Source organism: Phyllostomus discolor, chromosome 3 (assembly GCF_004126475.2).
Source record: "Phyllostomus discolor isolate MPI-MPIP mPhyDis1 chromosome 3, mPhyDis1.pri.v3, whole genome shotgun sequence".
NCBI classification, from domain to species: Eukaryota; Metazoa; Chordata; class Mammalia; order Chiroptera; family Phyllostomidae; genus Phyllostomus; species Phyllostomus discolor.
Window position 1 is genome coordinate 23,200,652 of NC_040905.2, and position 14,034 is coordinate 23,214,685.

A 14,034-nucleotide genomic window follows, 5' to 3' on the forward strand; every position below is an offset into this window, starting at 1 on the left:
CCTGGTGACAATCTGCCTGTAGATCCCACTCCGCTGGTTACATTTCTATGAAAGGGCAGAAACACAATCTCAGTGGGTGCCTGGAGAGAGCGGCCACTCCTGGTGGCTCCCTCCCTCCCCTCCCTGGGCTGTATGAAACCCTACAACCACACCACACTAATTAGCCGAGAATGGCAGGGGTTGTCATGGCAACCGAGCACTTTTTAAAGCACAGGAATGGTGTTCATTATTGTTCAGTGTCTTTAGCTGTGGCGAAAAGGTCAGTGTGGCAGTTGTTTTTCCATATGAATTTTGGCCCCAGAGCCAAACTGAAAGTGGAATGTTCTTCTTGGAGAGACTGAAAGATGGTAAGTGCAGCTGAACTTTCTGTATGGGGCAATGCTTGGGCGATAGATTTTAGCATGTTTTAATAACTAGTGGCAAACTAAGGTATTATATGGACTTTGTTAAATGGAGATTGGAAGAAAAGAAGCAAGGAGCAACAGTATGGGGCAGGGATGGTGAAAGCTTGAATGATTTTTTTATTTAAGAAGTTTGGGAGCATTGAACAATCATGTACTGAATTAGGAGGTTTCTCTGATTGTGAATTGAACAAAGTTGACTAAGTCGGATGCTTTATTCGGTGTTTGTTGTGCATGAGCTCTGTACTAGTCTTGGCTGCTGTCAGATTACATTTCCGAGGAAATAGAGCAGGCATTCTAACCAGATGCTTTCAGAGCAGTTGCCTCTCTCCATTTGTTAATCCAAATACTAAGGTAGAACAGTAACCAAGGGTAATTTTGTTTGCACAGTTTTATGTTTTTCCTACCTTTGTAAGTCCGTTTGCAATAATCAAGACTAAGAACCTGTGAGCCAGAATTCATGGAGCATTTGCCCTAGTTTATCGGCCACGCTACTGTCGGGTGCTGCTGAGCAAACACGCTCTGACCAGTGTTTGTAAGTAAGTTAAGTATTAGCTTGCTGGAGGTGATGGCAGTTACTCCATCAAAAGCTGTAAGGGAGGTGTGCAAAGCATGCTTCACCTTTAGTTTTTGGTAATTTGGAGAGTGTACAGAGTAACGTGGCTTTCAGCCTAATTTTGTGTTAATGACTGACTGTTTTTATGGCTTTCAAATTTGAGCTAGTTTCCCTATTTTGCACTTTCACACAATGTCCTTACAGCCTACGGCACTATCTTTCACCAGTTTTATACACAGTTGTGTAGGATAACAAAATCCAAATTAATTAAAGGGAATGGGTATTTGAATTAAAAAACAAATCACTGCCCACAAAAAAAAGTGAATGGGAAGTGGCCTACTTTTGGGCTTTGCTCTGAAAGACTTATTGTCCTGTGAGCACTGGCGGTTAGTGTGGCAGCTGAGTGGGTGAGAGAACGCACTTCAGAATGCTAAGTCTTGGTTTGCTCGGTCTTTCATTTGCATGCTCTGGGATTAATTTACTTAGTGATCATTGTATGGAGCTCTCCTTAAGTGGGGTATTTGACTAGAAATTGGGAAAAATTAAATTCTTTTTCATTTTTGTCTTTATTTTCCATTGCTGTCCTCTCCTCTGTCCCTTACTAGGTCACTATATACTTTAATTGAAGTTTAAAAAGTAAAGTGATATTTGCGTGGCACTTCAGATTCTTTGGGAAACATAGCATTGAATATGGTGGTCCGTTTGTGATATTTGTAAAACAATCAGAATTGAAACATGGCTATTCATATCAAGGAATTATTGGTATCTTAGCTATGATAATGGTGTTGTGATTATGCTTAAAAATGATACATTTGCAAATGAGGTTGCATAATATCTGGGATTTGGTTCAAAAAAAAAATCCCAGGAAGGGCATTAAGTGGGCTCACAAATGGGGCCAGGTCAACAGGGTGATGGGGGTTGAAGCTAGGTGGTGGGTACCTGGGGGTGGGATTCATTTTCAGAGTTTTTTGTGCGTGGGTTCACTGTGCCTGCGTGCACGCATGTGTACGTGGTGTACGTGTGTGTGCAGCCGTGGTGGGTGGCCTCGTTAACCTTATCTTCCCACCTTCCGCGTGTTTCAGATGCCAGACCAGTTTGACCAGGCGGTGGTGCTGAACCAGCTGCGATACTCCGGGATGCTGGAGACCGTGAGGATCCGCAAAGCTGGCTATGCCGTCCGGAGACCCTTTCAGGATTTCTACCAGAGGCAAGACGGAACTGACTGAATCCTCTTTCGTTTCAAAGGGATTGGCAGAAGGGGGAATGCCAGAAAAAGGTGACGCTGGGCCCTTTGCCTTGCAGGTATAAAGTTCTGATGAGGAGTGCGGTTGCCCCCGAGGACGTCCGGGAGAAGTGTGCGGCCTTGCTGCAGCTCCACGACTCCTCCCACAGCGAGTGGCAGCTGGGGAAGACGAAGGTAAAGTCACAGAGAAGGAACAGCCCGCCGAGACCGCGAGAGGTGTGGGGCAGTGCCATCCATGGGCTTCAGTGTTCTGTGGCGGTGCTGACCACTTGTTCTCTAACATTGGAACCGGGCTCTTGGGGTCATGCCCAGCATCATCTTCTGTCTTCCAAACAGCATTTGATTGGCAGTCCTTGACTTTTTAGGGACTCTATTTTTTTTTTGTTGGGGTGCACCCTGAAACAGCAGATCCTAGGTGTTTCTGTCTATGTGCTCATTCAGGCAGCCAACAAATGTTTGCTGGTGAGCAACTAAGTGCCAGGCAGCCTCCAGTGGCCGAGAAAATGTCTGCTTCCTTTCTGTGTTTGTGCATGGTGGGGCGGGGGGGGTCGGCAAAGAGTGAGCGCTGGCCTTTCTTCCTTTCCTTACAGAGGCGCTAATCCCATCGTGGGGCCCCCTTATCCTGGCCTCTTCTCAGCTTAATTATTTCTTAAAGTTCCTGCCTCCAGATATACCATCCCCTGGAGCCTTAGCGCTTCAACCTAAGATTTCGGTGGGGACACAGACATTCAGTCCATAACATTGACCAATGTGAGATCAGTGACAAGTATTTAGGCATCACCTCAGGACCACTCAGCAGGGGAGAGTATGTATGGACATTTTCTTCTGCACCTGAGTTATTCTAACTGGCCAGGGATTTAAGGTACAAACATCTAATAGGGTAGAGAAGGCATGCAGAGGTTTGTATTAGTCATCTATTGCTGTGTAACAAACTACCACAAATTTAGCAGCTTTAACAACACATGCTAATCATCTCATGGTATCTACAGCTGAGGGTTCCAAGCATCGAGTCCTGGGTGCCCTCCCCTGGGTCCTCCAAGGCTGCAATCAGAATTTCATCCCAGGCTGCCTTTCCTTCTGGAACTCGTCCTCTGCCAAGCTCATGTGGAGTCAGAATCCAGTTCTTTGCAGTTGTAGGAATGAGGTTCACTCCTATTTGCTTGCTGACTGCTACCTGGAGTGCTCTCTGCTTCTGGTGCCCCACCACCCCACCCAGTTCTTTCCTGTATCATCTAGCACTGGTATTATTTACTGCTGTATTGCTGGTTAGAATCCCCACTGTCTTTCATGATGTCACCGCTGGGCTTTCCTAAGATTTAATTTTGTTATTTTTTCTTTTAAACACACACACCAGAGCAAAAGCATTATGTGTAAAATCCTTAATACCAAAAAATAATTTCAAAGAGAAGTTTCAATACTTTTTTAAAGTCCAGTCTTGATGAGAACTGCTTCTGATCCATGGTTTTGAAAAACAGATTCAGATTTCTGCAAACTTTTAATTATCAAATAACCTTTACACCTAGAGCTTCTGTCCTTTATTTTTTCTGTGTGTGTGTGTGTGCGCGCAAGCATGCATGCACATGCTAAAGATAACAGTGTCTTCATGCATCCAGCATGCTCATTGCAATTCTAGGGAGAAGACTACAAAAAAGCATTATTTTGTAAAAGATTTTATTTATTTTTAGAGAGGGGAAGGGAGGGAGAGAGGGAAACATCAAAGTATGGTGTCTCACACGCCCCCTACTGGTGACCTGGCCTGCAATGCAAGTGTGTGCCCTAAACTGGGAAACAAACTGTGATCCTTGTCCACAGAGCCACACCAGCCAGGGCAAATAATTATTTAGGAGAATTATTCGTGGTGGCTTTACACATGTTGGGGGACCCAGAGCAGGAGTAAGTAAGGCTATGAATGCCATCTGGTAGGATTCTTTATTTCCTTTATTTGCCCAAATGTCTTGGAGGAGGCAAAGCAGAGAGTCTGGGAAAATGTGCCATCAAGAGAACATGATGCATCATTACAGACCAGAATGAACCACAGGAGCACAGACGTAAAACTCATGAGTGAGGGCAGGTGTCATTTCACTCCCTCCCCCAACCAAAATGCCCTCATGCTGACAGTTAATAAAAAAGCATAGACATATTTGGAACTAGGGTTTTTTTTTTTTTAAGGGAATAATTTAGAATGTCTTATTCATGTGTTAAATCTGGAATTGCATCATTAAAAGCTACCTTGATTGAGGGAGGGTCAAAGTTATTTTTTCAAAAAAAAAATTTTTTTCAGCCCTGATCTGTGTGGCTCAGTCAGTTGTTTGGGCGTCACCCTGCAAAGCAAAAAGTCGCCAGTTGGATTAACAGTTAATAGTCAGGGCACATGCCTGGGTTGCAGGTTCTGTCCCTGGTCAGGGTGGGTATGAGAGGCACCTGACCGATGTTTCTCTCCCTTTCTTTCTTTTTCCCTTCCCCCTCTCTAGAAATATATAAATATAATCTTTAAAAAAATATTTTTTCAAAAAGTTGAAATTCCGGTACAAGCGCTAGTTACCAGACACTTACTTGACAAGCATAGGATTGCGGAGCCCATTCCCTGAAACAGGCCAGCGAGCGGCTGTGAGCTGTGCAGTCCCAGTTCTGGTAGTCCTGTGCTGGCTAAGTTGATACAGAGTTTACACGGTTCATGTTCTATTTTCAAATTCAGTGTTCAGAATTAACATTCCTGATGTTAGTTTTTTATGTACATTAAAGTTTTTGAAGCCAAGATGTTCTGGTTGTAATCTGATCATGAGCACGAAGAGTGGGTTTTCTTGTGACAGCAAAGAGCATTTTACAAATTTCTTAGATTTCTTTCCCTTCCATCCTCCCTCTCCCCTCCCCTTTCTTTCCCTTCCCTTTTTCCTTTTTCCTTTCCTTCCTTCCTTTTCCTTTCCTTTCTTTCTAGTATCTTTGTATCTCTTGTTTACACTTACTTTAGTACTGGTTCTAGTCCGTGACCTAGTTGTCCTGGCTGGTAATGAGATAAGTATTCACAAACTTTGATAACAGTGTCACAGTCCTTTTACGCCTGTTGAATTTAATAATGATAACAACAACCATAAAATAAGACTTTTTGTTTTTTCTTTCTAGCAACATATTTTTACTATGTTTTACAAATATCTTAGTCTGTGACAGATGGAAAGTTTTAAAAAACAGTAGGCAACACAGGCAAAATTAAGTGAACGGGATTACATCAAACTCCAAAGCTTCTGCACAGCAAAGGAAACCATTAAAATGAAAAGGCAACCTACTGAATAGGAGAAAACATTTGCCAATCACATATCTGATGGGAGGTTAATTTCCAAAATTATATAAAGAATTCATACAACTCAATAGCAAAAGAAATAATCCAATTAAAAATGGGCAGAAGATCTGAATAGACTTCTTTTGAAAAAGACTTATAGGTGGCCAACACGTATATGAAAACAGATGCTCAATATCACTAGTTATCAGAGAATTGCCTCCCAAAAAAAAACCTGCAATGAGGTCCCACCCTCCACCAGTGAGAAAGGCTGTTATCAGAAAGATAAGAAACGACAAACTTTGGCGAGGATGTGGAGAACAGGGAACCTTTGTGCATTGTTATGAGAATGTGAATTGGTGTAGCTACTGTGAACATCAGTATGGAGTTTCCTCAAAAAAAAATTTAAAAATAGAACACCATATAACCCAGCAGCTCTGACTGTGGGTATTTATCGAAAGAAAACAAAAACACTAACTTAAAAAGATACATGCACCTTCGTGTTCATTGCAGCGTTATTTACAGTGACTGAGGCAGAGAAACAACCCTAAGCATTCATCAGTGGGTGAGAAGATTGAGAAACTGTGACACATTGAAACGGTATCCATCCGTAAGAAAGAATAAAGTCTTGCCATTTACAGCAACGTGAATGAAACTTGAGGACATTATGCTGCTAAGTGAAATGAGTCACATACAGAGAGACGAATATTGTATGATCTCGTATATGTGGAATCTAAACCAACGGGTTTTTTAAAAAAGCTCATGGAGATACAGAGAACACACTGGTGGTTGTCAGAGATGGGGGCGCACAAAATGGGTGACAGGGTCAACAGGTACAAACTTCAGTTGTAAGTCATGGGGGTGTTGTAACGTGCAGCATGGTGACTGTGGTTAATAACACTGTATTCCATAAAGTTCTCATCACGAGAAAAAAAATTGTGTGTGATGACACATGTCCTCTAGACTTGTTGTGGTGGTCATTTTGTAATATACATCTTGTGGCTCAGGACAGGCCACCCCAAAGTATACCAGAGGGGCTTATTATTTTAAATTCAAAGATCCTTGAGAAACAGCCCTGCAAAAAAGAGACACTCTGATTCCTCCCACCCCTTCCCCCTGGAAGCAGGACGTGCGTCTCCTGTGTGACAGTGTCCTGCCTGGACCGGGAAGACCCCAGGCGTCCTTATCGCCAGGGACAGCCACTGAAGGCCGAGAAAGCTGCATGAAGAAACTTTGTTGCTTCGTTATTTTGCTACCCCAAACACAAACCCTTTTGTTTTGTCTCATCTCCACAAGTAATTTTTTCTGTGTCTAAAAATGGCATCCAAGCAACCTGCATCAGTGATTTGGGGGGCCCATTTCTGAGACCTCCGTATGTGCTTAATTATAGTTGTTTTTTCCTCCTGTTAATCTACCTTGTGTCAGTTTAATTGTTAGACCAGCCAAAAGAACTGAGAAGGGTAGAGAGGAAAATCCAACACCCCACCCCCGCAGAAAACAAATATCAAATCATGATAACATGTACCTGAAACTAATGCAATGTCATGTGTCAATTATTCCTCTGCTAAAAATAACAACAATGGCCCTTTCTCACAGAAGCTTTCTGCTGTAAAGTATGGCTGTGTGTGTTTAGAGCCAAGTTAAGGAGAAGGGGGAAAAGCCTAACCCCCCAAAATATCTCTCATTCTGAGGTGTCCTCCTTCTCCAGCCACTGTCTTTGGTTCTAACATGTCACTCCCTCCTGGGCAGGTCTTCCTCCGAGAATCCTTGGAGCAGAAACTGGAGAAGCGGCGGGAGGAGGAAGTTACCAGGGCGGCCATGGTGATCCGGGCTCACGTCCTGGGCTACTTGGCACGGTAAGAAGCGTCAAGGGCAGAGAGTGTTAACCTTCATGAGGCCTTACCCACTACAATCCATGAGGTGGGGTAGCCCAGTCAATTGCTTTTCCTTAAAACAGAGTGGGTGGAGGGTTAGGACCAGGCTAAGGAGAGCCCGGGTCATTGCTCCTAACTGGTGAAGCCAGGTCCCTAAGTTAGCTTGACCTTGGCAGAAAGTAGGAAAAGGGACTCCTTAACGACTCATTTAGAGTAAAGGTATGCAGGGACTGTGCTGAGGTATGTACCTTGCTTCCCGGGTGCATCTTCCTTGCACACTGAAGGCAGAAGGGGCCTGGTTATTGACTTTGGTGTTGTGGCTGTTGACAGGGGTATCCCATTGGGCCCACAAAGGCCCACTCACCAGTGTTCACCAAATAAGGCAGCTTCTTTTCATGTGTATCTGAGGTCTGCACCTCTGTGGACCAGCATGCCACTCGAAACCCCACACTGGTAAATTTTTTGCAGTCCGAAGCTGTGCTGCCACAGTGAGTGCCCCTCTCCCCTCCCCTCCCCCCGCCGGCCCCCACTGCCCTGTAAGAACAGGAGAATGTATGAAATCTCCTCTGGTCCTGTTTACAACCTAACTTCCTGCCCAAACTTTTCAACGTCTGCATTAGGGATTATGTGTTTATGTTTTAGCCAAGATCATGATAGGGTTCCTGCTTCACTTTTGTTTGTTGTTATTCTTTTGTTTTTCTTGTCTTTTGTTTTGCCCAAAGGGGCCTCCTGTTCACTCCGGACTCAGTAATGAGAGTATCTTCCCAGACGAGGTCCCATTCTTTTGTCTTAGGGCTTTAACGGAAACTCACTTGAGGAGCTGGAAGCCTCATTACCTCGACAGTTACTCTGTTGTGCTGTGTCTTTGTTTCCATTTTCAGAAAGCAGTACAGGAAGGTCCTTTATTGTGTGGTGGTGATACAGAAAAATTATAGAGCGTTCCTGCTGAGGAGAAGATTTCTGCACCTGAAAAAAGCAGCCCTGGTTTTCCAGAAGCGGCTCCGAGGGCAGAGGGCCCGGAGAGTTTACCGACAGCTGCTGGCGGCGAAGCGGGCGGAGGAAGAAAAGAGGCGACAAGAGGAAGAGGAAAGGAGGAGACAGGAGGAAGAGGAGAGGTACGGCGCCTCGCTCGCTTGCATGAGACAGAAGGACACCTTTGGAGTCTTAGGCTCAGGATCCATCCTTGCAGCGAGAATCCCCAGTGGATGCTGCCAAACCTACTGTTGGAAACAGGAGCTTCTCATGGCTCAAACGTGAAATTCCTTGGTTGCATTGAAGAGTCAGTTCTGTATTTTTTTATTTTATGCACAGAAAAAGTATATTGCCAAAGGAAGAGGCCTCATCCTTCATGCTTCTTAAGTTGTTCTTAGCAGAGCTTTTTAAAGATAACTAGCTCTCTAACAAGTGGGCCTGGGTTTTTTTTTTATTGTGTCTGTATTTTCACTATCCTTTTTCTTTACTGTTTTAGAGAAAGAGAGAAGGCACGAAGGGAAGCTGAGCTCCTCGCCCAACAGGTGACATGGGGTTACAATGTCGCATCTCATCTGTCTGTTTCCTTCCCACTTCAAACACTTTGACTTAGGATTCAGACCTCAAGTAAAGTATAAGGATGTAGGAAGAACAAGAGAGGAGGTTAGAGGTGATTAGGGGGCAATTTCCAACCCATTACAATGGGGTGAAATTAGTGAATGTCCTAGATTGCAGTGTGAATCCTGACAGCAGATGCCTCTAACCAACACAGCCGCTGTACTAGTTTGTGCAGGCCGAGGTAACAAAGCCCCACAGCCCGGGTGGATTAACAATGGGAACTGATACTTCTCACTGCTCTAGGATCTGCAAGTCTAAGATGAAGAAGTTAGGAGGTTTAGTTCTCCTGAGGCCTCTCTCCTTAGCTTGTAGGCAGCCACCTTGCTGCGTTATCATGGGTTCTTGCATCTGTGTGTGCATTCCTGGTGTCCCTCTGTGTGTCTGATCTCCTCTTACAGGGACACCGGTCAGATTGGGTTAGGGCCCCACCTTATGACCTCATTCTAACTTAATCACCACTTTAAAGACTCTATCTCCAAATACAGACACAACCTGCGGTGCTGGGTGGGGTTAAGGCTTCAGCATAACTATGGGAGGGGGAGGGGCCACAATTTAGCCCAAAGCAAGATCTTGTTGTTCTTTACGGCAAAGGAGGAGGGGCTTGTCCTCGGGTGCCTGACCTCTAAGGCCTGCCTTCCTCTCCCGTCCAGCAGGAGGCGGAGCGGAAGCGGCTGGAACTGGAAGCCCTGCAGAAGAGTCAGAGGGAAGCCGACCTCAACCGGGAACTGGAGAAGCAGAAGGAAAACAAACAGGTGGAAGAGATCCTGCGCCTGGAGAAAGAAATCGAGGACCTGCAGCGCATGAAGGAGCGGCAGGAGCTGTCCTTGACCGAGGCCTCCCTGCAGAAGCTGCAGCAGCTGCGGGACGAGGAGCTCAAGAGGCTGGAGGACGAAGCATGCCGAGCTGCCCAGGAGTTCCTGGAGTCCCTCAACTTCGACGAGATCGACGAGTGTGTCCGCAACATCGAGCGCTCGCTGTCGGTGGGGAGCGAGTTTTCGGGCGAGGTGGGCGACCCTGCTGAGAGCGCCGGTGCCGAGAAGCCCAACTTCAACTTCAGCCAGCCCTACCCCGAGGAGGAGGTCGACGAGGGCTTTGAGGCGGAAGACGACGCCTTCAAGGATTCGCCCAACCCCAGCGAGCACGGCCACTCGGACCAGCGAACAAGTGGCATCCGGACCAGCGATGAGTCGTCGGAGGAGGACCCCTACATGAACGACACGGTGGTGCCCACCAGCCCGAGCGCCGACAGCACCGTGCTGCTGGCCCCCTCGGAGCAGGGCTCCTCCAGCGGGGAGCCCACCTACTGCATGCCCCAGGGCAATGGCGGCCTCCCCTCCCCGGAGGGCGACTACGACTATGACCAGGACGACTACGAGGACGGCGCCATCACCTCCGGCAGCAGCGTGACCTTCTCCAACTCCTACGGTAGCCAGTGGTCCCCAGACTACCGCTGCTCCATGGGGACCTACAACAGCTCCGGGGCGTACCGGTTTAGTTCCGAGGGGGCGCAGTCCTCGGTGAGTACCCTCTCCCCTGGGGGCGCAGGCTCCCCCACTCTGAGGTGAGCGTTGCCCTGGACCACTCCCCATTGCATGCACCCTTACTCAGATGAAGACTCCCCCATAAACCATGCCAAGGATTTCAAAGTCAGGCTCTTAAAGACGACCTCAAACACTTTTCTTTCTCTTCCCTAAAGCAGTCGGATTAGTAAATGGCACTTTGATGTGTCTGTTGTAGGCTAAACACAAACCTCAGAGCTGCATTTTTGCCAAAGCCTAAGACAACTTTCGTATTCAGCGGAGACTGTGGCTCTGGCCATCACTGCTTTGCAGACACGTGGGGCAGGAGAGCTGCCCTGCCGGGAGCCAGAATGGCCCGGGGCATTTTGGGGAACGTTCCTTCCAGTGGCTTCACAGTCCACACCCAGGGTGTTATCGCTTGTTCTGGTTGCGAGGGAGGCGTTGTTAAGGACTTAAACATGCCCTTCCCAGCTTCTGCATTCATTTATCGTTTCCTTTTATTTTTCTCCCCATTGGCCACACATTAAATACTGCCTTTCTTAAATCTTGAAGATATTTTTATTTTTGTAATTTAAAGGGAATTAACTCTTGCATGGTCTGATGGCAATTACAACTTGAAACAGAGTGTTGGTTTTAGAATAGGTAGACTTTGGATTAAATGATGGATGTCTAGCGTTTACATATCCATGCAAGGGACCATTGATCTTAAAAGCTAGTGTTTGTAGTTCTGGGTTTGTGGTGAGCCCTCTGCTGTAATGTTAAGAACAGGCACGTTGCGTGTTTATCGGTTGTTTTTATTTTTCTCGAAATTGATAGATAAACAAGCGTGTCGGTCACTTGTTTCCTGGTGTTTTTGCTCACCATGGGCTCTCTTCTTGTCGTCCAGTTCGAAGACAGTGAAGAGGATTTCGACTCGAGGTTCGACACGGATGATGAACTCTCTTACCGGCGGGACTCCGTGTACAGCTGTGTCACGCTGCCTTACTTCCACAGTTTCCTGTACATGAAAGGTACGACCTGCAGCCCCCATGGCACATGGGTTTGGGGTAAAGGGAGGGAACGCTGAGATTTTGTTTCCACTGAGGCTGACGGAAGGACTGGGGATGGCCCGCTCCCTACCCCTTACCTCGTGTTAGGTTCTCCGGGTGCGGGGAGGGTGCAGTATTCGTATGACATGGGTGACACGGTGGCACCAGGAAGCACGTTGCCTTGACGGTCCTCACTCACTAGGTACAGGATTAGGACAAAGCGTTTACAACCACTGTCACCAGTGATGAGAATGGCAGTTGTACATTTTGATTGCTATTGAACTTTGAATGTACTGTCTTGGACCTTATTCCTTGAGGACCTTGAAGAATATTCATTTTGGAAAGGACCTTGTACTCATACCTTATTCGTGGTTTTGACTCTGACTTCTGAATCAGTGGGAGAAGTCATGAGAATCCGTAATCCTCACCTGGTTCCGATAGTTTCACATAGTTGAGCAAAGGGGGGCTCTCGGGTGTCTCGCATGACTCTAGACTAGATGAGGGGAAAGTGTCCAGATCTTGGGGACAGAGCAGGATAACAGAACCAGTGTCCCCAGGTGGCGCCCTTCACTCCGCAGCCCTTTCTTTTCTCTCCGGTTCCTGTTTCCCCAGAATCAAGTTAGCGTTCTCTGCCCCTTCTCTGCACTTTCTCTCTACGACGGCCTTGAACCGTCTGCTTTTCCTTATCTTCCCCCATGAAATCAATGCTTTGTATTTATTTTGTTCTTTTTCTCTTTTTTTCCTGTTCTTTGCTTCTGCTTCTCTTTTACTGGCATATTTTTTTCGTATGTCTTTTGTCCTCCTTATTTTTTTTCTGTTATGTTTTCTTTCTCTTTTTTTCCCCTCTTTTGCCACTCCTGCTCTCACTTTTCAAAGTTCAAAGATCCCTAGGGTGCTCATGAAAATGACACCAGGTTTGTTTTAGGGGAGATCTGCCTGAAGTCACTCGATGGAAATTTTTATAGGAGCCCTAGAGAGACAGAGATGGAGAATTCTAGCCACCTGACCTAGCTAGCATTGGATCACTTGGTAAAGGAAAACATGTGATCACAAATCAGGACCTAATGATTCAGGAAGTATCCAATCATAGCTTTTAAGATTTTTTTCCCATGTATTTCTCAGAATAAATATAAGCTTTTTGTTGTTAATATATTCCCCTCCCCTTAATTAATAGTCCCTAAGTTAGCTTTTAAATTCCCTATATCGCTATATCACTTTTATTTATAAAATATGGCATTGATTTTTTATTATACAGTTTTCTGATTAAGACAAATGAGATTAGGAAAAAGTAAACATACATTCAAAGCATTAATTTCAACGTTAAAGTATTCAGAGCTCAAGATTTGGTAAGCAAGTGAATTTTTTTGGCAAACTTGCCACTTAAAAAAAATTATTGTGTACGTGCACCATTTAATCTTTAAAAAAGTCTTAAATAAAACTGTCAAATAAGAGAAAACAATGATAAAACTCAACCACCAGATTATATTTTATAAGTATAAATGAGTTTTCACCAGTCTAACAACAGCCTAGTAAAGGTATTTGCAGTTGGAAATTAATAACAATGATCGGATTCTTTATATGATGAACTATTGAGAAAGCACCCAGAATTGGGGGCTGAGGTCGAGGGGGGGGCACTGAGAACAACCCTGCTAACAGTCTAAGAGCACCAGAGGGAACGAACTGGCGGAGACAGCTGTGGTGACGGCTGTCATCTGTGTCTTTGAAACACCTGTGAATGACTCCTATCATTTGAAGACGATAAGACAACAGAATAGCTTTGTATTGCTGTTTCCTCTGGGCTTGTTGAAGGAACCCAGATTAAAGCCTCAAATCAGAAAGAAAAAAGTGGTAGTCCTTGGCAAGTTTGCCGTTTCTTAGGAAATGGCTTTGGAGTTCGGCGTGACCACAGGGACGGTCAGCCAGGGGAGCAGGCGGCACTCTGGAGGCCAGAAAGGGCAGCAGCTCGTGTTCAACAGGGAAGTGCGAGTGCGTTTAGCACACCATGCACAGACCAGCGCTGCCGTCGCCTGGCCTGTTACAGCGCGAGGCTTGGGTCTGCAGCCACTGGAGAAGTTAACCTGCGAAGGCCTTTTATTTAAAGTTATTTCTCATCTGTAAAGTAGAAGTGTTTTCTTTTATACTTACTTTCGATATCCATGTTTAAGTGTTCCTTATTTTCACTACTGGCTGACCCAAGAGAATGACTTGGGGACATTTTATAATTGTTTGAAGTCAGTTGTGTGCTTCAGTGGGGAGAGTAGAACAGGTGTTTGCACAATGGTTCTAAGATGTCACTCCTGAGTGGTCGTGAAAAATCTAGAATACTGAGATAAAATTATCCTGCTTGAAAGGCATTAGAAATATTTTTTTATCTTGTGAAAGATGACGTCTGTACATCTTTGTCTTCTCTAAGTTCATGCAACAACAACAAAAAAAAGTTGTCCGCTAAATAAATCTTAGCTAACTTGTCATTTTTTTTAGGTCTAATCACAATTCAGTTTGGAGTCTTTCTTTGTTTCATATTCGAAATTGTGTGCCTTATACATAGGAACCA

The 14,034-nt window shown here is 45.3% G+C and overlaps 1 protein-coding gene across 3 annotated transcripts in view; it reads left to right on the forward strand.

Moving 5' to 3' along the window:
- MYO10 (myosin X) overlaps window positions 1-14,034 on the forward strand; it is a 192,998-nt gene that overhangs the window by 156,365 nt on the left and 22,599 nt on the right. For 2 of the 3 annotated variants that reach the window (XM_036020249.1, XM_028530975.2), the window contains exons 20-26: window positions 2,040-2,164; window positions 2,260-2,374; window positions 7,221-7,327; window positions 8,227-8,460; window positions 8,814-8,859; window positions 9,583-10,449; window positions 11,339-11,462. In XM_036020249.1, coding sequence (XP_035876142.1) covers window positions 2,040-2,164; window positions 2,260-2,374; window positions 7,221-7,327; window positions 8,227-8,460; window positions 8,814-8,859; window positions 9,583-10,449; window positions 11,339-11,462 — 1,618 coding nt within the window. The remainder of the gene's footprint in view (window positions 1-2,039; window positions 2,165-2,259; window positions 2,375-7,220; window positions 7,328-8,226; window positions 8,461-8,813; window positions 8,860-9,582; window positions 10,450-11,338; window positions 11,463-14,034) is intronic. The other variant, XM_028530966.2, reaches the window with a different exon arrangement.